The sequence below is a fragment of the Rana temporaria genome, chromosome 11 (assembly GCF_905171775.1).
Source record: "Rana temporaria chromosome 11, aRanTem1.1, whole genome shotgun sequence".
Lineage (NCBI taxonomy): Eukaryota > Metazoa > Chordata > Amphibia > Anura > Ranidae > Rana > Rana temporaria.
The window spans coordinates 20,732,396-20,758,419 of NC_053499.1; the positions used below are offsets into that span (position 1 = coordinate 20,732,396).

The 26,024-nt window shown below is 41.8% G+C and overlaps 1 protein-coding gene across 6 annotated transcripts in view; it reads right to left on the bottom strand.

The window, feature by feature from the left end:
• Positions 1–531: 531 nt before the first annotated feature.
• Positions 532–26,024, bottom strand: part of ANO1 (anoctamin 1) — a 231,002-nt gene continuing 205,509 nt past the window's right edge. For all 6 annotated transcript variants that reach the window (XM_040328142.1, XM_040328141.1, XM_040328144.1 and 3 more), the window contains 11 exons: positions 24,546–24,620; positions 19,709–19,910; positions 19,453–19,564; positions 17,448–17,505; positions 17,143–17,243; positions 13,600–13,736; positions 12,800–12,952; positions 7,506–7,558; positions 5,007–5,191; positions 4,812–4,917; positions 532–1,697 (listed from right to left, as the gene is read on the bottom strand). In XM_040328142.1, the coding sequence (XP_040184076.1) occupies positions 1,434–1,697; positions 4,812–4,917; positions 5,007–5,191; positions 7,506–7,558; positions 12,800–12,952; positions 13,600–13,736; positions 17,143–17,243; positions 17,448–17,505; positions 19,453–19,564; positions 19,709–19,910; positions 24,546–24,620 (1,446 nt within the window). In that variant the 3' untranslated portion in view covers positions 532–1,433. The remainder of the gene's footprint in view (positions 1,698–4,811; positions 4,918–5,006; positions 5,192–7,505; positions 7,559–12,799; positions 12,953–13,599; positions 13,737–17,142; positions 17,244–17,447; positions 17,506–19,452; positions 19,565–19,708; positions 19,911–24,545; positions 24,621–26,024) is intronic.

The window sequence follows — 26,024 nt, forward strand, 5'->3', positions numbered from 1 at the left end:
ATCACGTCACAAATATCCTCATTTGTGGCATTGTCCGTTCAATCCCCTCAGTCATTCATTATTTTTTCAGCTTTGGTAGACTTTCCCCACACAAGGTAATCCCCAAACTCTGGCAAGACATAAAACACAGCAGGAGTGATGAACACAGTTTGAAATGTGTCCTGTTTTCTGTCTGTTCAATTGTTTGATGTGCACCCAAAATTCCCACTCAAAGTTTCAGGAGACTAGATGTGTGCAAAAGGATAAAAAAAACACGTGTGTTGCATCAGACTCTGTACAGCCAGCTATACAGTCAGCGTCCCCACACCTCAAAATAGCATGACATTCCTGGCAGGCAACCCCTTGAACTGCTCCAAGTTTTTGGTAAGACACATTTATGTTACAGAAGTATAACGTAGGAGTTCCCACCAATTTCATTGCGACAGCAACTGACCCACAAGAAAGTCAGCTCAATCGAGTAACATCTGGGATGCACAGTTAAAATCACCATAAATTACAAAAAGAAAAAAAAAATCATCATAAAACAGAATAGAAATTTGAACATTGTAGTTATTACTTCTGAAATTTAACCCAGGAAACCGAGCAGAAAGGCGACCCACAATTCTTAGCATGTCGAGATAGAATTTGGACGTTTGTTCCTCAGGATTCTAGCCAAAAATAGAAATTGATCGGCTTCACTATAAACTCTGAATCAATAAATAGGTATAAAAGGTTTGTATAAAGAAAAGGGCATCTTTACATTGCATAGTAGTGTCTAAAAAAATATTTCATCTGCAAGTTCAACCCTTTAGTGCTGGAGGTAATTCTGCAGCTGAGCTGAGTTTAGAAAGTGTCCATGTTCATAGAATCGAGGGGCAGAGTAGTTTAGATGCTTAAAAAAAAAACATATATAAAAAAAGACCCTGCAGATACGGGATTGGCCGTTAAAGGAAGATGCCAAGCGTAGGAAGCTCCGTGTGAAATTGTGCATTAGGAATGTCAGCACATAGCTGTCCATCATTGCTCAAAGATCCATGAAATCATGCCTCTAGCCATCTAGTCCATCGCTAAACTTTGCGGCCTTGTTGTAGTTTGATATTATTGCTTCAGGTGTTTTGCAGGATTTCCCAAAAAGTCACAGGGTGTAGCTTCTTTAAAAAAGAAAAACAAGTTTCAAACTGTCCAACAGAAGGCATGAGATATCTAATAAAGTTGAATTCTATTCTATTGCTACTACAGAACATGCAGATGGCAGCGGCATTATCCAAGTCACCAAACAGGAGTTGTCCCTCTCGCTCTAGATCTGAAAACGTGGTCCTCTGTCCACAGAACATGGAAGCCAGCACAGGCTACAAAGACGAGCTCTCCAGAGGCTCTAAAGTCACATCTCTTGATGACATTTCTGTCAGTGGAATGACTGCCCAAACACTGTGTCCTTCGAACAGCTTTTCCTCTTACACATCCACACGATTAGAATAAGCAGATGCCGTGCTCCCTCGGTTACTACGGGAAAACTTAGGGCTTTGATTGTTACAGTTCTCTTCTTTCTTCCGGTCACATTGTTCTTTCCATGTTTCTAGCATTTGTAATTTACCTTGCTCTTCTTTCAAAAACACCTCCACCATTAGGACTTTCTCCCTGTGAATCTGTTCGCTGATGTCTTTGGGAATGTCTGGGATGATCCAGTCTACAAAGTCGCTCATGAACATGACCAAGTTCTGAAACAGAAAATTGGGAGAGGATGAGACATGGAAAGGAGAAGTGTTTAGAACATACCATCAAGGTATAAAAATAAAACGGCTTTCCCAGCGATGTTCTACAAGTGTTCAGCTTAGCGGAAAAAAAGAAATTTCTAAATAAGGCGGTTTATTAATGCCCAGACCTTTGTATTGTAATTTTTAAAAAGTTTTTCAATGGCTTCAGCTTTTCTGGGGACTTCACAGCCTTTATCAAGAGAAGTCTAATCAATCTCTCTATATAGTTTATATTAAAATAGACATTTAGCATGTAGCGTACCCCACATAGGAGCTGCTGGTGAACTTCAGGCCTCATTGCCGAAAATATGGCCATTAGATCTTAGAGAGCTGACTCTAAACTTTATAGATCAAATTTTGTTTGAACATCAACAAAAAAGGTAATGTAGTTATTATAGCCAGACACACTGAATTTCACAGGCTCCCAGAGTCAGAATCCAGTTCAGTGCTTGTTTTGTATTTTTATTGAGGGGATACAACTTGGATGGGGAGTAGGGTGTATTATGGGATGCCCACTTTAACAACTTTAGGGACTCTATATACAGTCTATGTACACTCCTCTGCTTCCTACAGCACACTTGCTTGCAGAAATCTTAGCTGGCACACTGATTGTTAACCTGACAAAAAGGCAACAGTCAGATTTTGAAGCAAAAGCCCTTTACAGGCAGGAACCCCGGGCCCCTTGGATTGTGTAGCAAAGTAAAGTGTCCAGCTTAAACCCCTATGGCTACTGATCTCAGCACCACCTCTTCAGGCACTGCCAGCCTGCCCGCAGCTGCCCCTTTCACTAGCCCACCTGGCTACTTCTCCACACTAACCAGCCACCCGGCTATCTCCAGGAAGTGCCGACTCTCTCATGCTGTCCTCACACCTGCGCCCGTGTTTTAGAGGATCCCTCCAGCACTTGAGCCACAGGCGTGGGGTCACAAGATCACCCCCCTCACACTAGGGGGCACCCTTAAGGGCCACTGACAGCCTCCTCAGCACCCCATCTCCATTATCCACCCGACTGCCCCTGCTGGCATGACCCCAGAGTATTTAAGAGGTGCCCGTCCCCTGGCAGCACACTTGGAGATTAGCTGGGGCCCTCAATACTCTAAGCAGCTCCTCCTAACCTCCCACCAATTCTTCTGGAAGCTTCTCCAAGCCTCCAGCAAGTAATAGGTGGTACCAGTGGTGCTGCTTGAGGAGTCATCCAGCCTCCCTGAGTCACTCATCCCTGACCCAGATTCAACCCAGGCCTGGCTCTTAGCAAGGCCAGATTTACCTACACTACAAAAAAATAAATTTACACCAAGCACACTAAGCTAGAGGGTGCTACAAGTGGATTCATTGCTAAGGGATGAAGTTAAAACTTCAATGATGCATTTTTATAAATTTTTGGGTTTTCTGCACATGTATAAAAATGGAAATAAAATAAAAAAAAAGTGCCCGAAAACGTTACTTATCCTGTCCATGCACCAGCACTGTTCTTAGTCCAGCAATACGAGTTCTCTCTGGGCATAACAGTCGCACCAGTCTGACCATTTGTTATGAACCCAGCCTCTCGTTGGCACATATTCTGGGGGGGTATATCATCATCACACAGCCTTGGCCAACAGTACTTTAGAACTGAGATGCACTCACAGGTATTTTTGTGAGCACCACTTAGTACAGGAGGAATGTCTGCCTGAACCCACTGACAGAGGAGGATAATCTATGACATATGAAGACCAGCAAAAAGACTGCAGACAAAGGGGAAGTACAGTTTTTTATATATATATATATATATATATTATATACATACATATACACACACACACACACACACACACACACACACACACACACACACACATACACACATATATATATATATATATATATATATATATATATATATATATATATATATATATATATATATATATATATATATATATATATATATATATATATATATACACACACACACACACACACACACACACACACACACACACACACACACATACATACATACATACATACATACATACATATATATATATATATATATAATAAAAAAAAGGGACCTTGGTCTTCATGAGGTGGGTACTTTTAGTTAACACAACTGGAATTCTTCTTTCATATTATACTTGTTATTTTTGGTTTTACACAGCTGTCAATCATTAGGCAAACATACTACTTACCTTGCCAAAGGCACATCGTGCATTTTACCCCATTCAAACAAAAATAGGAGGAAGTTCAGTCCAATAAAATATAACACTTTTGTTCTTTACGTTGATTATTTTCAGCAATGAGAATGTGAACTTCAGACTTCATTGCTGAATATATGGTAATTATATCTTAGAGAGCTGAACCTACATTTTTTAGATCTAATTTAGTTTGATACGCCGTCGTATCTCTGTTTCTATGTGACTGATTCATAGAATCAGGTTACGCATAGACATCCATAAGATCCGACAGGTGTAATTGTTTTACACTGTCGGATCTTAGGATGCAGTACCGCGGCCGCCGCTAGGGGGCCAGCGTCAGGTTTACAAATTAGGAGTTACGGCGATCCACAACGGATTTTCGCGTTCGCTACGTCGCCGATAGTCTAGTTTCCCGTCGCAAAGTTAGTCGTCGTTTTGGGTGCCCTAACTTTAGTCAGCAATCTTATTGCTGTCTAAAGTATGGCCGTCGTTCCCGCATCGAAATTTAACGTCGTTTGCGCAACACGTCCGGGAATACGGAAGTACGATACGCGCGTCGCCGTTCGAAAAAATTACGTCACGGCGCGCAAAGCACGACGGGAATTGCGAAACTGAGCATGCGCAGTAGGTCCGGCGCGGGAGCGCGCCTAATTTAAATGGCACACGCCCATTTGAATTGGCCCGCCTTGCGCCGGAGGCTGCCAGCGTAGTTTTCATCGCAAGTGCTTTGTGAATCAGGCACTTGCGATGAAAACTTGCGGTGGTGTAACGTATCTACGATACGTTACGCCGCCGCTCACCTACGTGAATCTGGCCCGTAGTTTTTAGAAATGATAGATATTCATAATACATTAAAGTAGAATCCATTTGTCAACATAAAAATATTATGAAAAACAGATACCTGGAAAACAATCACAAATGCCAATCTTGCAGCCAGAACAGCCCAAAATTCCTTTGTAATATCATATTTATCCTCAGACCATGGGGCCTCCCTGTAATCTTTGTATCTGGAGAAAAAAAAAATGACTTACTTTATTTACAAGAATAGCAGCCAAATTTAGGAAGGAAGCACCTATGCAAAACTCATAGTCTCTACCTGCATATTTCCACTGAGTATTCCAGCTCCTGCTCAATGTTGGGCGCAGTGCCAGGTTTAAAGTCACTGACATTAAAGTAGGCAAGAGTGTTGTTCAGAAAGCCATGCATGGTGCCATCTGGACTGTACATATACAGGTACACGAGGCGTGGAATGAAGTCAGAGGTGAATGATATCACAAAGGCCTAAGCAGTAACAATAAAACATGAGGTGTGTTAAAATCACTGATGATTAGATGTAGTCACAAGATAACTGGCAAACCTTTATTTTAGATTGTTTATTTAGAGACCCTAAAAAAAAATATTTCTTTAACCAGAAAAAAAAAAAATATCTTTGACCCGACTGATGGCTAGAAATGGCTTCTGGACTTCTCTCAGACAGTAAGGCTGGCCATACACAGAGCGAAAAAAGAAAAGAAAAAAGGAGCTTGATTCCCCCATCAACACAGACAGGGTTGATGCGGGAATCCCTCCTGGCAGCCAATTGTCTTCTCCTGGTTGAGGGATGGGGGAACCGTTCCTGCCAGAGGACCGCGATTATTGCTAGTGCTATAGCAAAGCAATAATACTACAAAGTGGCACATAATTGTGAAGTGGAAGGAGAATAACAAATGGTTTTCATTTTTTTACAAATATGTGAAAGGTGTGATGTGCATTTGTATTCAGTCCCCTTTACTCTGATACCCACAACTAAAATCTAGTGGAACATCTCATGGAGCATCATCTGAAAATAGAAAGAGTATGGCACAACTGCAAACCTACCAAGACATGGCCGTCCACCTCAACTGACAGGCCGGGCAAAAATGTCCCTCTCTAGATGTGCATGAGACATCCCCCAAAAAGACTTGCAGCTGTAATTGCAGCAAAAGGAGGTTCTACAAAGTATTGACTCGGGGGGGCTGAATACAAATGCGCCCCACACTTCTCACATATTTATAAAAAAAAAAAAATTGAAAACCCGATTATCATTTTCCTTCCACTTCACAATTATGTGCCACTTTGAGTTGGTCTATCACATAAAATCCCAATAAAATACATTTACATTTTTGGTTGCCAAAAGGTGAAAAATTTCAAGACGTATGAATACTTTTTCAAGGCACTGTAAAAAGTGGCTCCCCTAACAAAATGGCTGCCTCAACAAGTGGCTGGTGCACTCTAAGAACTGTCACCATGTAGCTGTAGGACAGCATACAGGACCTGAAGCAGTATATCAGGAGGAAGAATGTAACAGCACAGATGGTGTGTTGGCCTTGAAAGTGTATCTGTTATATGGGAACACATGAAAGCGATATTGGGATATTTATGAACGTCTAGAGAATCAGGAGACCTTTGCAGGATAGAAATGTGCGACGTCCCCCATTTCTGTCTTCAGATACCACCAAGTGCCCAAAAAGTGAGAAGTATTTTTATTTTTTTATTTATACAAATTATAAGCACTAATAGGAAACACTATTAGTTACACTGTTAATCTACTCTCCACATTAAAATTTATAAACATGTGACTGTTGGGTCCCTTTCACACTGGGCACGGGAGGTGCGGTGGCGGTATAGCGGCGTGATTTTAAGCGCCGCTATACCGTCGTATTTACCGCGATATTCAGTCGCTAGCGGTGCGGTTTTAACCCCCGCTAGAAAAAGGGTTAATACCACCGGCAATGCGCCTCTGCAGAGGCACATTGCCGTCGGTATTACCACGGTTTGCCATTGATTTCAATGGGAAGGAGCGGTGTAGGAATGGTAAACACCCTGCTCCTATACCGCTTCAAAGATGCGGCTAGCAGGACTTTTGGAGTGGTCCTGCTAGCGCACCGCTTTAGTGTGAAAGCCTTCGAGCTTTCACACTGAAGACTGCAAAGCACGATTTTTTCAGGCGGTATTTAGGCGCTATTTTTAGCACTAACCCGTCTGAAAAACGCGTCAGTGTGAAAGGGGCCTTAAGCGTTTTTTTTTGCCAGCATGTAAAAAGGTCCGATTAGCTTGTATTTTCCTACTATACATTGGAAATCTGGAAGAAATACTCTTGGTCACCATTAAAAGCTCATACACTTTAAAGAGGGTGCAGTTGTGGCAAGGGCATTAAGCAACTGTGCCCATTTAATGTTAGAACAACAGAAGTGGCAAAACGAGCACCTTATACACATCCTAACACAATCATGTGACTTTTTATTCTCCGCCATTAGAGAACTGAGCAGATTCTAGTTGATCTCAAGTTGGTTGAAGTCAAAATGTTGCCCATCTACACCGAGAATCACTCCATGCATAGAAACATTTACTGAAGAGGAAGTGGGAGGTAATGTGAAACAGCAGTGCAGCAGAGGGATACAGAATTGGAATTTCTTGTTACTTTGGTGCCTATGATGAACAACTCTATGCTGGACTCCCAGATTATATGCCAAAGTATTTGCAGACAACCGTGCAACATAAATGGTGGGGAGAATAAAACATAGGAAAATGTATGATCAGAGTGACCTTTTTCTGCCAAATCTTTAAAATAACTCACATTTATTATCACCGCAACCTTTCCGATTCCTCGTATGATATTATACCAGATACCTGCAAAGACACAATATATTGTATAATCTCAGCCAGAGGCATAAACAGGATAGCAAATCTGCTCTGTGATGTATTATTTATGGTTTGTATAGCTTTATCATTATTGCACAAAACTTTACAAAAGGAGTTCTAAACCATTTTACGATCACAGACTGCCAATGGATGTGCCAATTATGTCCCCATTCCCCCTTCACCAGACTGTCAAAATTATTATTACCAGTCCTGCCAGATACCAGTATAAAACTTTCAGTGATGCCAGTATACATATGGTACCTATATAGAATACTTGAATCTGAGGTCCCCGAACCAGAGAATCAAGAAAAGGGGGGGACCAAATAGGACTATTGCGGTACTGATCCAAAAATAGAAAATAAGGGTAAAGATTTAAAACAATTGATAATTTTTATTCAAAATACAGACAGAACAGATTAAAAAATTGTGACAACCATCCAACAGCACCAAAACAGAAATCCCCAAAAGGGGAAGACAGCACGATGGGTTGAGGGTCATGACAGTCTCTCAACTAGTTTTGCGGTGTATACCGCTTCATCAGGAGAAGATCTAAAAAGTCCCGCCACAAGGGGGCAGCGGGCGGAACCAGACAGAATCCCATACGGTGGCCAAAAGAGGGCACGTGTGTGGAGGGACCTGCTTGTCTTAGTGACAAGGAAGGTAATGATGGGTAAGGGGGTCCCGGGAGCAGGAGCCCAATAGTGGCACATATTGGGGTGCAATGGTGGGTGCTGTATGGTAAGGGGGACCAGTGCTGGTCCCAGAGAAGCATCAGGGTAGTGGTGCTAGCCTGCGGTGCACTGGGCTAGATAGAGCCACAGCAGTCCCGGATTCCAGCTGGACCACCGCTGGAATCCGGGACCACTACCCATATGCTGCTAGGCAAGTTTTTACATTTCCATTCAGTTATTTACTGTATCTTTCCATTGCATGATTGATGGGTGTGTAAAAGAGATCCATTTTTTGCTGTCAGCAACCTTGTAAGTATTCGATAGAAGGATGGCCAGTAGTCCCATCTTAAGGCCTAGAGGCAGTTGGAAGGGGGAGTATAGGGCATTCAATGTTTGAAATATAGATGATCGATCTAAGGAACGTCTGCCATAAGGAACCTCAATGACATTATATTTAGCTGATTCTTAGAGGAACTGTCAAATATTTAGTTACTTGAAGGTCTTTACTATAGATATTCTTCTGAAAAATTATAATTAGAAACAATCAAGTTGAGCTTAATATCCATATTTCATGTAGAAACACAGTGGTGACACATGTCGTGCTTAAAAACAAGCCTTTCAGATGGTCTGATTAGTATTTTATTACAAGGCTCTTGTCAACAGGGGTAATTGAAGATCAGCGTAATACTTCTGATGAAAACAGGGCAGGTCCCTAAGAAACAATGTTTAACTTGCAGAATGAGATCCTTCGAGATAATGTTACGTTTTATTTATAGCCAAGGGTGCAAGTTATGCAAAGTGCCTCATGCAGTTTACTCCATGTCAGGGGCGCAGCCAAAGCTACAAGTGACAGAGAACATTATCCCATAAACCTCCCTTTACAATCTCCAGCTGGTCTCCTCCACACACACTGAATATACAGAACACTGGCCACACTAAACAGCATCAAGGCAACACATTCAGTGATACAGCCAATAACACACACTACTAAAAACAGATTTTACACATGTGTTTAAAAAGTATAACTACAAGGCAAAACTTTGTTCCATAGTGATTGGAGAGGGATTAGATCACCTGTCATTTTGTATTGCCGGCTGTGTCCCTATTAAGGAGATTTTCCCTCTCTATTTGTCCCGTTTACCATTATCATTGAAAGGGAAAGTAAAAGAAAATCCCAAATTTTAAGTTGTCCCCAGAAAAGTAAGAGAGGAGAAACCTTCTGTAACGGGAGACCCTTTTGGGCATAGGATGACTGAGAACGGATATCTCGGATTACATGAGATGGGACATTAATGATAATTCGTGTATTGCAGGATCTTGGAATATTACAGGTTGCTTATTCTGACCCCCAACAGGTCAATAAGAATGTCTCATAGACTGTTGAGATGCTAATTAAGTCTGCTACTGTGGTGATGTGAATTGGAGCTTGGTAGCCAGTAAGGCTGCCAATTGTGGGATGTTTAAGTGTCTTGCTGTGATTGCATTCTGTGTCCATTGTGTTAATTAGGTCTGCTTCTACAGACCATTTCATTGTGTATGCGAATGACACTGTTTTGTGTGAAAAGCCTATTGATGATAGATATGTGTTGGTAGTCTGAATGGTCAGATGTCTGACTTCTCAGGTATAGTGAATTAGCATGTCAATTATGTTTAGTAAAGGAATGTGTTTTGTGTAACAGGTGGGGATCACTTATCGCAGAGCCAGACCGTCTGGATAATGATTAGTAATTAGCCCATCTAAATGTGTATTGAAGCCCCCATGGTGTGATGTTGGGGATGGAGAGTTTCATTGTCCCTGTAACATGCTTTTTGGTTGTGAACTGTATAAAAACCTGAGTTTTACCATTAAAAGATTCATTCATTTTGAAACCAGTAACAGAGCTGTGTGTCTCGTTATTCTGGGAAATAGAATGGGTCCTGTCGGCTGGATTGTCGGATAAGCTGTCGTGGTTGGTGGAATGGAAGATCGTGAACGGGGTTAACCCCTGACCATTACACCTTCCAATAGGGGTTGCCCAAGGAATTCCCTTAAATTGCCTCTCACTTTCTGTTTGGCTATGTGACAGGAAGTGAAGGGAAATCTCTGCATTGGGACACAGATGGCAAAAATAAAATCTGACATCTTTTCTAATTTACAGTCACCGTGTCCATACCTCCCAACCGTCCTGGATTGCCCGGGAAAGTCTCGCCTTTGGGAGGTCTGTCCCAGGTCACTTCAATCCTGGGACAATACAGTGATGAGTAAGCACGTCTGTGTGAAACGTGTCCACTGAGCACCTTTTTTGGATTGATGTTTGTCATTATTCACTTGATTTTATGGACTGTCTATAAATTCTTTTGATTTTACTTCCGTCTATGCCGCCATTCTTCTTTGTTTCTATTGGATTTCCCTGGCTGCGGAACAGGCAGGCACGCGGATCTCCTCAGCAGTGTATCAGATCTTCACAGATGGCTTTGAGCAGTGTGTTCCAAGCTCTTTCTCTCATGGGACAATACAGTGTCCCGAAATTGCCCCCTGGGCTAATCTGATGCACCCTAAAAATGCACCGCCACTTACTGCCCTGGTGTACTGTACTCCTAGCCGAGATCCGCTATTTACCACCGGCCGCTGTCCGGCTCACTGCCCAAACTGGTTGCTAGCAGCGGCCCACCTGGCTTCTAGCTACCAGTGACGTCATGACAAGGAGGAGAGTGGGGCCCCAGCATTCAGAGCGGAGCAAGAGTAGGATTTAACTTCCTCCTCCTCTACGCCTAGTAGTTCGCTCCACTGACACCTCCCTGTATCTTCTCCAGCAGCATGGGTGCCCCTTTGATCTGCGGCTGCAGCGCTCCCCTCCCTCCCGGTCATTCTCCTCGTGTGCGTCTCACACAGCGGGCATCTCCTGCCATGTGTCACGGAGCTGGGTCCTGTGTGTGTTTTTTGGCATGATCAGTCATATCTTCAATATTAATGACAACATTTCACAATTTCTGCCAGGGTATGCAAATTTTTGAGCACAAATGTCTGTGTGTGTGTAAATATATATATTGTTTTCCCTTTAAAATAACTCAACACACAGCCAATAATGTCTAAACCGCTAGCAAAAAAAGTGAGTACACCCTTAAGTGAAAATGTCCAAATTGAGCCCAATTAGCCATTTTCCCTCACCGGTGTCATGTAACTTGTTATTGTTACAAGGTCTCAGGTTTGAATGGGGAGCAGGTGTGTTAAATTTGATGTTATCGCTCTCACTGTCTCATACTGGTCACTGGAAGTTCAACATGGCACCTCATGGCAAAGAACACTCTGAGGATCTGAAAAAAGATGTTACTCTACATAAAGATGGCCTAGGCTATTAGAAGATTGCAAAGACCCTGAAACTGAGCTGCAGCACAGTGGCCAAGACCATACAGAGGTTTAACAGGACATGTTCCACTCAGAACAGGCCTCACCATGGTCAACCAAAGAAGTTGAGTGAACGTGCTCAGCGTCATATCCAGAGGTTGTCTTTGGGAAATGGACGTATGAGTGCTGCCAGCATTGCTGCAGAGGTTGAAGGGGTGGGAGGGTCAGCCTGTAAGTGCTCAGACCATACGCCGCACACTGCATCAAGTTGGTCTGCATGGCTGTCGTCTCAGAAGGAAGCCTTATCTTAAAGATGATGCATAAGAAAGCCTGCAAACAAATTGCCTGAAGACAAGCAGACTAAGGACATGGATTACTGGAACCATGTCCTGTGGTCTGATGAGACCAAGATAAACGTATTTGGTTCAGATGGTGTCAAGCGTGTGTGGCGTCAACCAGGTGAGGAGTACAAAGACAAGTGTGTCTTGCCTACAGTCAAGCATGGTGGTGGGAGTGTCATGGTCTGGGGCTGCATGAGTGCTGCCAGCACTGGGGAGCTACAGTTCATTGAGGGAACCATGAATTCCAACATGTACTGTGACATACTGAAGCAGAGCTTAAGCCCCTCCCTTCCGAGACTGAGCAGCAGGGCAGTATTCCAACATGAACGACCCCAAACACACCTCCAAGATGACCACTGCCTTTCTAAAGAAGCTGAGGGTAAAGGAGATGGACTGACCAAGCATGTCTCCGGACCTAAACCCTATTGAGCATCTGGGCATCCTCAAGCGGTGGAGAAGCGCAAGGTCTAACATCCACCAGCTCCGTGATGTCGTCATAGAGGAGTGGAAGAGGACAACAGTGTGAAGCTCTGGTGACCTCCATGCCAAAGAGGGTTAAGAAAGTGCTGGAAAACCATGGTGACCACACAAAATAGAGACTTTGGGCCCAATTTGGACATTTTCACTTAGGGGTGTACTCACTTTTGTTGCCAGCGGTTTAGACATTAATAGCTGTGTGTTGAGTTATTTTGAGGGGACAGAAAAAGTACAGTATACAAGCTGTACACTCACTACTTTACATTGTAGCAAAGTGTAATTTCTTCAGTGTTGTCACATGAAAAGATACAATAAAATATTTACAAAAATGTGAGGGGTGTACTCACTTTTGTGAGATACTGTATATATACACTTTGTACAAACCTGTTGAAAAATGAAGCCCTTTGATGCTTACCTATATCCTTTGCTCTGACAGCCACAGGCCTTCTAAGTTCAGTGATAAATTTCTTGGCATCTAGACGGATTTCTATTATGTTGTTTAGTAGGGCAAACAGAGGAGCCAATGGGAAGGAGGCAACAAACAGAGTGACAAATCCAAACTGGATAACTGAAACGGAAACATTCATATAAATAACACATAGAAAAAGAGAAAAGCATACACTTGTAAATAAAGAAAAAAATATACAAACACCAAACATTGCGAAGTATCAGATTATTCATTTAGGGCTGGTTCCTGTGCGAATCACATGCGGTTCTGTGTGGTGCAATTACAGTCTATTCATTTTCAATGGACTGAAATTGCACTGAACTAAAAGTGCATGCACCACTTTTTAAAAGTCACTGCAACCGGATTGCATGGTAATTCTGTACCATGCGCTTCAGTGTGGGCAAAGGCACTGAGTTTGCAACCTGCATTTAGGGTATCATTAATTTAATATTGACACCTACCAGATCACAAATGCAGTGCATTTTAAATGCGGTGTGGGAAACACACATGGGATGTAGATTTCCTGCACTGCATTCTGGTGTGAACTGGCCCTCAAATTACAGTTCATCCAAACCGAGTGGATTGTTATTTAGTTCATATATTGAAAACACTTGTACACCATGCCGTTTTATTCAGAAAAAAAAAAAAGTATAAAAAAAATAATAAAAAAAAATAACCCTGATCCTGCTTGTTCTTCCATTTATAACCCATTATTTATGTCTAGCTCATCCTTAGATGGTTAGTCTCCTGGGCAGTATGGCACATACTCATTTCCATGTACTCTGGGGTGAGTCCTGCAAAAGGTTCCAGATCATAATCCAGCTCATAACGCTGTTTCCTCTTCACATGCTCCTCAGGATCCTGTCGTCTTGATTTCAAGTACCTAATCAGCTTCTTCATCTTCCTAGCAAATCAATAAAATTTATGTTAAGGCCTTGTAAAAAAAAAAAAACGTATACACACACATTATAAAATATATATATACATATACACACACACCACACACACACACACACACACACACATTATATATATATATATATATACACACATATATACATACATATATACACACATACATACACTATATATATATATATATATATATATATATATACACACACACATACACACATACACTATATATATATATATATATATATATATATATATATATATATACACACACACACATACACATATATATATATATATATATATATATATATATATATATATATATATATATATTACACATACAGACACACACACTATTGCCAAAAGTATTGGGACGCCTGCCTTTGTACACACACATGAACATTAATGGCATCCCAGTCTTAGTCTGTAGGGTTTAATATTGAGTTGGCCCACCCTTTGCAGCTATAACAGCTTCAACTCTTCAGGGAAGGCCGTCCACAAGGTTTAGGAGTGTGTCTATGGGAATGTTTGACCATTCTTCCAGAAGCGCATTTGGGAGGTCAGGCGCTGATGTTGAACGAGAAAGTCTGGCTTGTAGTCTCCGCTCCAGTTAATCCCAAAGGTGTTCCATCGGGTTCCAGGATCCAGGCCATTTCCAGCTTGGATATCTCATGGAAATGGCCTGGATCCACCGGTTGAAGTCCTATACACCATATGGCTTAAACATTGACACTGACGTCAATGCGTTTATAAATAATGCTTGATCTGATTTTGATAATGATTGTAAAAGTCTGGTTTTGTCACACAAGGTTGGGAGCTCCCCCTCTTCTATTCTCCCCCTTTTTTTTTACCCTTTGTGGTTATTCTGTATGTAAACCGTATTAGGATTACGGGTGTTTGAATTTAATTAGTTGTTTACATTTTTCAACAAGGGATTTTTTTGTTTTTTTGGGCATCCAAACACCTATTCGTGCACTCCCCTTTTTTAGGAAGGGGTCTTAGTTTATTCACTAAACATAATAATTTAAATTCACATTATTTATTATATGGAAATGCTTTATGGTCTTTTATTATAGACATGTAAGCTCTTCACTTCTATGTTCACATTTAGCACATATTGCAATATATTGTCATATGATCACTATGGATGTGGTGAAGTCCACACATGATTCGTTTTTCACAGTTCATTGTGTTTATAATTATTATACACATCTTACACTTTTCAATGATCGTGTTTATTTGTAGTTGTAGAGAGATATCTAGTTTTTCCCAATTAGGGGTAGCACTGCAATCTAATATCAGTTGCTGGTGCTTTTATTTTATATACATTTTTGGCCGTATAACTATGGAGCCGATTCTTTTATTAGTGATCTGCTTTTCTTATCCTTAATTCTTATCCTTAATTCTTTGAGTCTTTATTATCCATTTTATCTTTAGTTTATTTTATTTTGTTTACGGGGTTCTCTGAAAAGAACTTTTTAGTAGATACTGGTGCTTATCCTAGTCCATTATGGGCTGGATTAGTTTCTTTCCCATACTCAATATGGCGTTTTTTCTATTTCCTGTTCCTTGTGACCAAAACGAGGCTTGGGTATATATAGCGGTGAATCATTGCAGAGCCCATCCCCATTGAAAACGTCAAACTTATGACAAAACGTGTCTGGGACGGCATGCAGTGACGTTACTGCATTGTACACAAGGAGGAAGGGCACTTGTTTGTACATGCTCGCATTTCACGTATGTCTGTGAGTAAGATTTTATACTTATTAAACCTGCTTCTTAACCCCCCTGACGGTAAACACGAGCGTGACTCGGGGTTGGTTTTACATGTTAGGATCGGCAAACCCGAGTCACGCTCGGGCTGTACGGGCTTACCTTTCGCTGGATCCACAGGCTTGGTTTACTCACCTTGTCCCTGGATCCAGCGATGCCACCCGCTGTGTGAGCGAGCGGGACCTCCTCGCTCGATTCACAGTCCCCGTGTGCCGCCGATCTCCGTTCCCTGCGACGTTACGACGCACGGGGACGGAGAACGGCGCCAAATTCAAAAAAGTAAACAAACACATTACATACAGTATACTGTAATCTTATAGATTACAGTACTGTATGTAAAAAATACACACACCCCTTGTCCCTAGTGGTCTGTCCAGTGTCCTACATGTACTTTTATATAATAAAAAATGTCATTTCTGCCTAAAAACTGTAGATTGTCCAAAAGTGTCCCTTTATGTCAAAAATGGTTTTAGATCAGCTAGAAAACAGCGATAATAAATTATAATCACTTGCAGAAATGTGCGATAGCGATTTGCGGATAAATTCGTCATAAAAAAAATAAAATAATGACAGCGACAATTCTGCAACTGCAAATTTCAGTGATTTTGAGTTGATTACATTATTGAATAATTTTTATTATAATTATATTATTATTTGTTATAATTATTTATAATTATTTATTATATTATAATTTATAATTTTGTTTTAAAAAAAAAAATCATACCCGGGATGCCTACAAGACTCTTGCTTGGTCAGATTTAAGTGAGTTATTTCTAAAAATTACAGGCCTACAGTATAAAACGCCAATTTCCTTGCAAAATAAATGTACCGCTTTTGGTACGTAATTCCAGACAGAATCATACCGCCAGGGAGGTTAAACGTTATTACGCTATGGTCCGGTTTCTTTCAATTACATTTATGACCCACAGATCAATTGCATGATAAGGATCTGAGCTTCCATGATTTGATGATAACCTACTGTGGCTTTGAAATATCCTGGGTTTATTCGATGTTGGATTATCGTACATTGCCGTCTTTATCTGCGATCTGGTAAGCTGCTCTCCATGTGGTGGTGGTTTCCACAGATATCAAGTGCACCTGGGTGTTGTCCGTCCTGTTCCTTACCATTTAAGGCGTCCATTTAATACTCAACACTCATTTGGACTTTGTTCATACTGTCATATTTATACCAGCCTTGCTTGCCGAGTATATATAATAGTTGGCGCAGTTTTCTTTTTTTCCCCATTTGTATTTGTACCACATAATTGCAGCTTTTGATGATTTTTTTGGTTAGCACAGTTTTTTCTTGTATTATTCCCATAGACACACTCCTAAACCTTGTGGACAGCCTTCCCAGAGTTGAAGCTGTTATAGCTGCAAAGGGTGGGCCAAGTAGATATTGAACCCTACGGACAAAGATTGGGATGCCATTAAAGTTCATGTGTAAAGGCAAGTGTTCCAATACTTTTGACAACACAGTGTGTGTATAGATAGATAGATAGATAGATAGATAGATAGATAGATAGATAGATAGATAGATAGATAGATAGATAGATAGATAGATAGATGGTGTGTGCGCTAACAGGAATAGTGGATTCAATTTGAAAAGAGACACTTACGGAATTCCTATCTCAAAGAGATTGTTCTGAATCAACTGTTTCCCAAGCATGATGATACTGAGCTGGATGCACAGCTCCATTAAACAACCACCGGGGGCACACTGTGGAGAACATAGAACAGGAATTCACTGACAACACTAAGCATCTTTCTGCTGTCATCAGAGTCGTATTCAGCTGGCATCCCTTTATCAAAACAGCTGCTAAATCTATGCCACTCCAACTACCAGCATACATTGTTTAATCAACTGCAGAGCTTAGGCCATTTCCCCCCTTAGTTCTTTTCTAGCCCCCAGTGATATACGTACCTCTTCCATTCTGAATGAGCCAAAAATGTACACATAATCCCCTGGTCGTCCAATAAACCTAAAAAACAAAAAATAAGGACTGTACTTGCTTGCCCATTTATAAAACACATCTTCTAGATAGACAGAAGTTGGCCAATAAAGGGATATAAAAAGGGATATAAACGCTAAACCTAATTGCTCACATCTACCTGGGGCCAGCCGACACGACCACCCAAAAAACACAACAGATCCCACTGGATTGTGTGTTTTGGAATATGTGGGTTTTTTTCTGGGTGGTCGGTGTTGGCTGGCCCCGGATAAATAGGAGGGGTAAGTGTGTGGTGAACGTGTGGAGTTGTTTGGGTATTGGATGTGTGTTAGAGGTGTGGGTCGCATGTTTTGAGTGATTGCCTGGGGGTACCTTGGAGCAGGTGCAGTGGGCCTGTGGTCCCATTGTCTAGCTGAGATGTGCAAGGCTGCAAGTTAGTCAACATTATATGCTGTCTGCTTGGATGTGTGCCGATGTTGGACTGGTACGTAGCTTTTTAATTATTATGCTTAGCATACTTTGGTTATTGTTTCAGCGGTTGCGGTGAGCTTTCTTGGGGCTGCCCCTGTTTCCCTTCTGGGTGGTCCAGTGCCCATCTGATCGCCTCTTATTTTGGCTGGGGCGAGGTGGCCTCTGTATGCGGCTTACCTTTCTATGGGTTGCAGTGAATAAACATTTCTAATCTACTCATACAGTTGGTGAGCATTTTGGTTCTGGTCTTATGGTATAGTAAGAATGTATTGTTTTAACTGTGAAATACTAATGAATACACTATTGGAATGATGACTTTCTAGATATACACAGTAGTTCCCTAAGGAAGCATATCTATTCTGTGAAACACGTTGGAAATAATATCTGGAATTTTGAATATCAACTTATGTCAAACTGCTTAATAAGATTTGTGTCTTATGACTACTTGTAATGCTTTTACAATTTGCGCAGTCATTGTGACCTGACTGCTGTGTTTTCCATTTGTTATAAACAGTCGCCCCCCCCCCCCATCCATGCATCCGACCCCCTGATCTACATACAGGGACGCCGGGAACATATATTCCAATGGGGGGGGGTTTGAAGCACGTGATTAGAGCCGGAGGCTCTAATAGGCTTAAAAAAAGGGTGGACTCGGAGCACCCAGTTGTGTGAGAATAGCACATGAAAATTTGCTATTCTCACACTGATCCATCTCCTGGCCAATCAGGAAGCAGGTCGTGAGACCCATTACCTAATTGACTGAAAGAACAGGCGATCCTATTGGATACCTAGGAGGAGGAGGAGATGTCCACTTGTCGCAGTGAAGAAATTAGATAAAAAAAAATAAAAAGTAAATCACATAATAAAAAACACAGTGGTGTTACCACCAAAGGTAACTTCCAATTGTGTGGAAAAAAAAATTATATAAATTTTGTTTGGGTAAAACGTTGCATGACCGTGCATTTACCAGGTAAAGTAGAAAAGTGCTAAAAAACTAAAAATGGCCTGGTCATGGAGTTATAGGCAGGCTTGATCCACCCGCTAGCTTGTATACAGTTCTTAGGCAAGTATTTTTCCAAGGCATCCCTGAAGGCACCCTGGTTGAAAAGGGCTGGTTTCACTCATAACATTTGTGTGCCCATACACAGGCTGATATTTGCAAGTGATGCAACAGTTTCGAGAATTTCTTGCAGTAATTGGAAGAGTTAAAATATGAGCGAAACTTTGTCCTGTAAACATTTTTAAAAATCAGATTTGCAGACACATTGGAAAGTTTCTGCTGATCACTGCACCTTTTCTCTACAGAGAAAGAACAGATCCCATTTCCTTGTATCTGTACATTACAGTCAAGGGAGAATCTTTAGATGGATCCTGGCAAGTGTACAACAGAACAAGGGGGGGGGGGGGGGGGGGAAAAAAATCCAAGGACGCAAGTTGGATATACAGTATGTGGAACATAACAGAATTTAGAATACGCAGTCGAATATTTCACAAAGATCTGCTTACCGACCCTTGAAGAAGGCGACATAAAAGATTGGTGTATAAGCATTGACAAACTTCAGCAGGAAAGCCTTGAATATCAGCCGTTCTTCAAAAGTCTTGTCAGTTTTCGGGACCTCTGTACAAATTAAATATAAAAGCCAAATTATCGTCTAGTCGTCTTCAACCATTTACACAAAAAATTGCAATTAGAATAACCCAATCAGCAGGTTTTTGGGAAGCCATAAATTATTGAAAAAAAAGTCTAAAGCACATGACGTACCAATCTGAGTGAGCCACCGTGCTATACAACCATACACCTCATCGAGGATCAGAATCACCACCAGATTAATGATAACCGCTGTTGCTGTAACTGTTACCCGGACATTAGAACGTGCGGAAGGGTTGGAGCTCATTGCTAATGCTGCGGCAGTAGAGACCCGATACACAATGACACCAAACACAATAGCGAAGGTCATACCGATCTATTGAGAAAAAAATAAAAATTACACATGAAATAAACTTTCCTTAACAAAAAAAATTTAAGAATTTCTGTACACACATCTGTTTATTAAGACCAATATTCCATTGACAGCAACAATTTTTGGGTCTTGGGGTAATTGTTCTTGCATACCTTGGCATTAAATTTAGAGCTTATACGATAACCCTTATTGACCAATGTAAGTTATTAAAGATGCAAGCTTTCAGAATTCTAAGGAATACTGAAAACGTGCATCTATAATACCGTATATACTCGAGCAGTGGCGGCTGGTGAAGTTTTAGGATGGGGGGGCGCAATACCCCGCCCTTCCAAATGTGGTCCCTCCCACTTCTCATAAGCCACACCCCTTACAGAATCCACCACTCCGTCCCCTCTATTCCACTCAATGTCAGGAGTATACAGCTCAGCGTCACAGCACAGAGTATACAGCCCCAGCATCACAAATCATGGTATATAGCGCAGCCTTACAGATCGGTGCAAACAAACTAAAATATGACACTGTTAGTAATGAAGGACTCGAAATGGGCAGGAGATTACTAGAGACTGCGGACATACTGCACAAGATTACCAGAGACTGCGGACATACTGCACGAGATTATCAGAAACTGCGGACATACTGCAAAAGATTACCAGAGACTGCGGACATACTGCAGGAGATTATCAGAAACTGCAGACATACTGCACAGGATTACCAGAGACTGCGGACATACTGCAGAAGATTACCAGAGACTGCGGACATACTGCACGAGATTACCAGAGACTGCGGACATACTGCACAAGGTTACCAGAGACTGCGGACATACTGCACAAGATTACCAGAGACTGCGGACATACTACACAAGATTACCAGAGACTGCGGACATACTGCAGGAGATTACCAGAGACTGCGGACATACTGCACAAGATTACCAGAGACTGCAGGCATTACTTGTCCTGCGACTTGGGACTTAAACGTTGCATGACAAGTTGTACCCCATGATTTCCAATGAGAACCGTTCATATCTGTGCGACTTCAAAGTAGTCCCTGCATTACTTTGGTCCCACATTGATGCAACTTGAGGTCCATAGACCTCCAGAATACGCAGGCATTGCTTTAAGTCACATCAAAATTGCAGTAGAATTGTGCAACTTTCAGACTGCAGTAGCCTGAAAGTCGCAAGATTCTGCCACAATTTTTTGGTGCGATTTTGCAGCGACTTGAAGCAATGCCTATGTATTCTGGAGGTCTATGGACCTCAAGTCACATCAAAGTGGGACAAAAGTAATGCAGGGACTACTTCAAAGTTGCACAGATATGAACAGTTCTCATTGGAAATCATCGGGTCCAACTTATCCTGCAACTTTCCAGTCCCAAGTCGCAGGACAATTTGCAAGCGGGGGGTGGTGTGGTGTTGACGGCCGATATTTTCCCTGCACATCAAGTATAAAAAAAGTTGTTTTTTTTAATAACTGGGGGGGTGGTCTGGTGGGGTAGTGTTACCGGCCGCTATTTGTGATTGAATTTTTACATAGAAAAGAAATGTTGTTAATAAGTGGGTAAATGAATTATAAAAAAAGTTTTTTTTAATAATTAATTTACCCACTTATTGCTAAATTGAATCAAAGGTAAAAAATAAACTGTTAATAAGCTTAACTGTTAATAATATTAAATCTAAAAAAAAACATTTTTGAGACCGATATTTACACACCCGCACAAGCCGGAGGCCATCAGACGTCAGGCGGCACTTAGAACGCCGCGTCCCCGGGAATTTTAAATTTGTTACCTGCATGCGCCCATCTTTGCTGAATGTATCTGCATATATATATACTTTTTTACAACAATAAACTGGATTGAGCTCAAACCCACTACACCATTGGAGGCACTTTTTCTTTTCTCCCTCATCCCACCGCTCATTCTGGATCACGGAGCCTGGAGAGACCCAGCAGCTGGAGCAATAGGAGTTATCCACACTTGGAGGAGCAGGACCATCACGCTGTGGAGACAATACTATATGCTCATATATAGTACCCTGCAGGTAAGGGAACTACATTACTTATGAGGATAATCCGCTTACCTTTTGAGGGAAGAGAGCAGAGATTTAGAAATTGATTCCATCTGATCCATCCCATATAGACTGTCTGTCATATTTTGAATCATCCATTTATTCCTTTCTTTTTGATTCATTTCATTTTTTGAACCACTATTTGCATCAATTGTTGCTTGCATCTATTGCTGAAGGACATTTAATTGCACAAGGTCTATTTGCACCTTCCCAGGTTCACATCCTTTGTGATAATTTTGGAACATAATTTTAGTTGGTATTTATCACATTTAATCACCAATTGTGTTTGTGCACTCATCACTGGTATTATCCTTCACTGTGAATTTGATCACCTATTTGAAGCGCTTATCATTTGTTTATTTATTGATTTGTATTTTGTGTTATGTGAACACTCCTAGATGTAGCGGCCTCAGATTCATTCTATACATCATTATATCACTGCTATATTATCATATTTGCTTACTCACAGTAGCGCACTGAATTTTTTCACTTATTAAAAAAAAACATTGATTGGGGGGGGGGGGGGGGTTGTTGCCTGGCATTATTTTCGCTGAATATTAAATATTTTAAAAAAAATTGGATTAAGCAGGGGGGGGGGGGGGGTGGAGGGTGGATGCCAGCCGCCGAATATTACATGCAAACATTTTTTTTTTAAATAAGTGGGGGGTCGGAGGGGGGATTGTGATAAACTTGCCCTTTATTTACATACTGTAGAGCATCACAGGTTCATGTTCCAGGACCTCATCGGATCTTTTTTTCAGGCAGAATGATGCCCTAACATGAGACATTGAGCTCAAATAGTACCAACATCGAATCAGGTGTGCAGTTAAAGATCCTTATTTTTATAGAATTAACTTTTCCTGTGGAGTCACTACTTCAGTAGCCCAACCAGTTCGATGCACCATTACTGGTCTCTCACACTCTAATGTATACATTAAATTATACCTGTTATGTCTGCCTGAAGGTCACATTTAAGGACAGGTTTAGCTACATCAAAACAATGATAGACTGAAAGGATTGCACAGTTAGTTTGAATACGCGGGGGGGGGGGTTGGATGCTGCCGCCGATGCTTAGTATAAGCGGGTGGGGTGTTGTGTAGCGTCCAAAGCTAGAGACATGGCAGGCAGGCAGGCATAGCTGCAGCTTACCTTTTCCTCGGTCGGGCGCACTGAGCTTGTGCAGTCCCGACGTCACTTCCGGTTTTTCCAGTGACGTCGGAACGAGCACAGAGACGGGCGGGTGCACGCAGAAAGTGTATGCACCCGCCCGGCCATAACAATACACTCCATCGCGCCGGAAACAAGTGGCGCGATGGAGAACGCCACAAAGGCATATTTTTTGTGCCAATGTAGCGCCGCGTCTGCAATCCCGTGATTGCACAGACGTGGCGCTACTCCTACCGCACTGTGCCCGGCGCGCGGACACAGTGCACATAAGGCCCTTTTTTGGAATTTTTTTTTCTTAAAGGGACAGATTTAAATATTTTTTTTTTTTTTTACTGACTGGGGGATGGGGGGCGGCGCCCGGGCGCCCCCTATGGACGGGCCGCCACTGTACTCGAGTATAAGCCGACCACAAAAAACTGGGAAAATTATTGACTCGAGTATAAGCCTAGGGTGTCCATGTGCATGCCTCACTGTGCCCATGATTAGACTGAAATTTAACATGTGAGTCTATGGATGGGGTGCCCGGCTTTGAAAAAAAAAAATCGGTGCTTCCCAGCCGTAGGTCCCCCAGACAACAAACTTTGCACACTTGTAGAGGAGAAATAGGGCTACATGTGTGCCAAGTTCTGGGCCCAGGAGACCTAGGAACGGTCGGTACCGGGTCCCCAAATTCATCGTAGAAATTACCATTTAACATGGGAGTCTATGGAAGGGGTGCCCGGCTTTGAAAAAATCGGTGCTCCCCGGCCAACAAACTTTGCACACTTGTAGAGGAAGAGTGGGGCTACATGTGGGGTCCTACGACTGGCCAGTACCGGGTCCCCAAAGTCCGGGAGAGCAGGCGCAAAAAGGTGACTCGAGTATAAGCCGAAGGGGTGCATTTTCAGCACAAAAAAAAAAATGTGCTGAAAAACTCAGCTTATACTCGAGTTTATACAGTACTTAAAAGGAAACTTTACCTGTAACAACTTGATCAAAAATAATGTTCTTTAGCAAGCAACATACATTCCACATTAATACCTATGCTACCAAAATTAGCATGTGCTGTAAATTGCCTCTGGAGGTTCAGCAGTAGGAGAAAGTCAGTTGGGGCGTCTTTATTTCATTTGTGGCAATAGTGTTATTTTTCCAGATAATTAGACACAAGAATTCTGAATCAAACTTATGTTGGTACGGGTTATATCAGATTACTCAAAATAAAAAAAATTAAAAAAAAGGAGCCACTGTCAGAATATACTGTCCTGGTGGGGGAGGGGAGACATGTTTGTTATTTTAAGAAAAAAAAAAACCTCTCCTGTTGCGGGGACCTGGAGTTTTGGTTTGTTCTCAGACCCGACATGGACTCCTTAAAGAGTTTCACAGTTAGATTTGTATTTAGAACAAGCAATCATTTTGCACTACATACTTACCATAAAAATAATACCAACAAAGTTTGTAAAATAGGCCGGAGTTCTGTCCCTCCATGTCAGCTTCTCCTTTTCGGTCTAAAATCCAGAAGAGGAACAGAGTCATAATAGATTCATGGCAGATAAAATAATAGCGGTGGATGACATCACAGCGTGAAAACACACACACAAAACTGATGGAGCTACATTGAAACCACAGCCAAACAGACGTCAGTGTCTGGAATTCATAGAACTGTTTACAGATGTACAAGGAAGGGGGCGTGCGTTCATTCAGCTTTGCTGCAGAAGAATCGATGTCTACACTGTGCTGGAAATTTATTATAAGTTCCCCCCCCCCCTACACAATCACTCTGAAAATTGGAATATATAGTAGATCATAATGCTTCCCTCAGCCTTTCATTTTGTGCCAGCTAAGTAGCTAAAGCTTCTCGAGTATAGAGTCAAACAACCTAGACCTGAACACTACTACTTACATTAGATTTATGGCTGGTGCCCAATGCGCATTGAGCACTAAGGTAGGTTTAATGTATGGCTAAAACAGTTTGGGGCAGATCCACGTACCTGCGCGTAATCTTCCTCCGGCCGCAGCGTATCTAAGATACACTACGCCGCCGTAACTTATTTATTTTATTTTGAATCCACAAAGAATTTGACGCCGTAAGTTACGGCGGCGTAGTGTATCTTGGGCGGCGTAAGGGCGCGGAATTCAAATGGTTGTAATGGGGGCGTGTTTTATGTAAATACGTTGTGACCCGATGTAAACAACTTTTTTTTAACTGCGCATGCGCCATCCCTGGAGGTATCCCAGTGTGCATGATTGAATTTTAACCGGAACAAGCCAATGCTTACGACGGTGACGTTATTCGACGCAAATTCCTATCTGCGAACGACTTACGCAAACGACGTAAAAAATTCAAAATTGTACGCGGGAACGACGGCCATACTTAACATTGAGTACGCCTCAGAATAGCAGCTTTAACTATACACCGGAAAAAGCCGAACGCAAATGACGTAAAAACAATGCGCCGGCCGTACGTTCGTGGATCGCCGTAAATAGCTAATTTGCATACTCAACGCGGATTTCGACGGAAACGCCACCTAGCAGCCGCCGAAAAATTGCATCTAAGATCCGACGGCGTACCAAGACGTACGCCTCTCGGATCGATCCCAGATGCCGTTGTATCTTGTTTTGTGGATACAAAACAAAGATACGACGCAGGAAATTTAAAATTACGCCGGCCTATCTATAGATACGCCGGCATAATCCTTTGGATTGTGGATCTGCCCCCTTTTTTCTAGAGTGGGGAAGGGTTAAAACCCCTGTTAGGTTTTATTGATGTCTGTGGCTCTGCCAGGAAGATTTATTTAATCCATCTGTACAGACCACCATTAAGCCAACTGCTGATCAGGCATCTGGGTGGATTCTGACGTTGTCAGAATTCTTCCGGAGCCTGGAGCGACTCCTTGATGTCAGCCGACAGC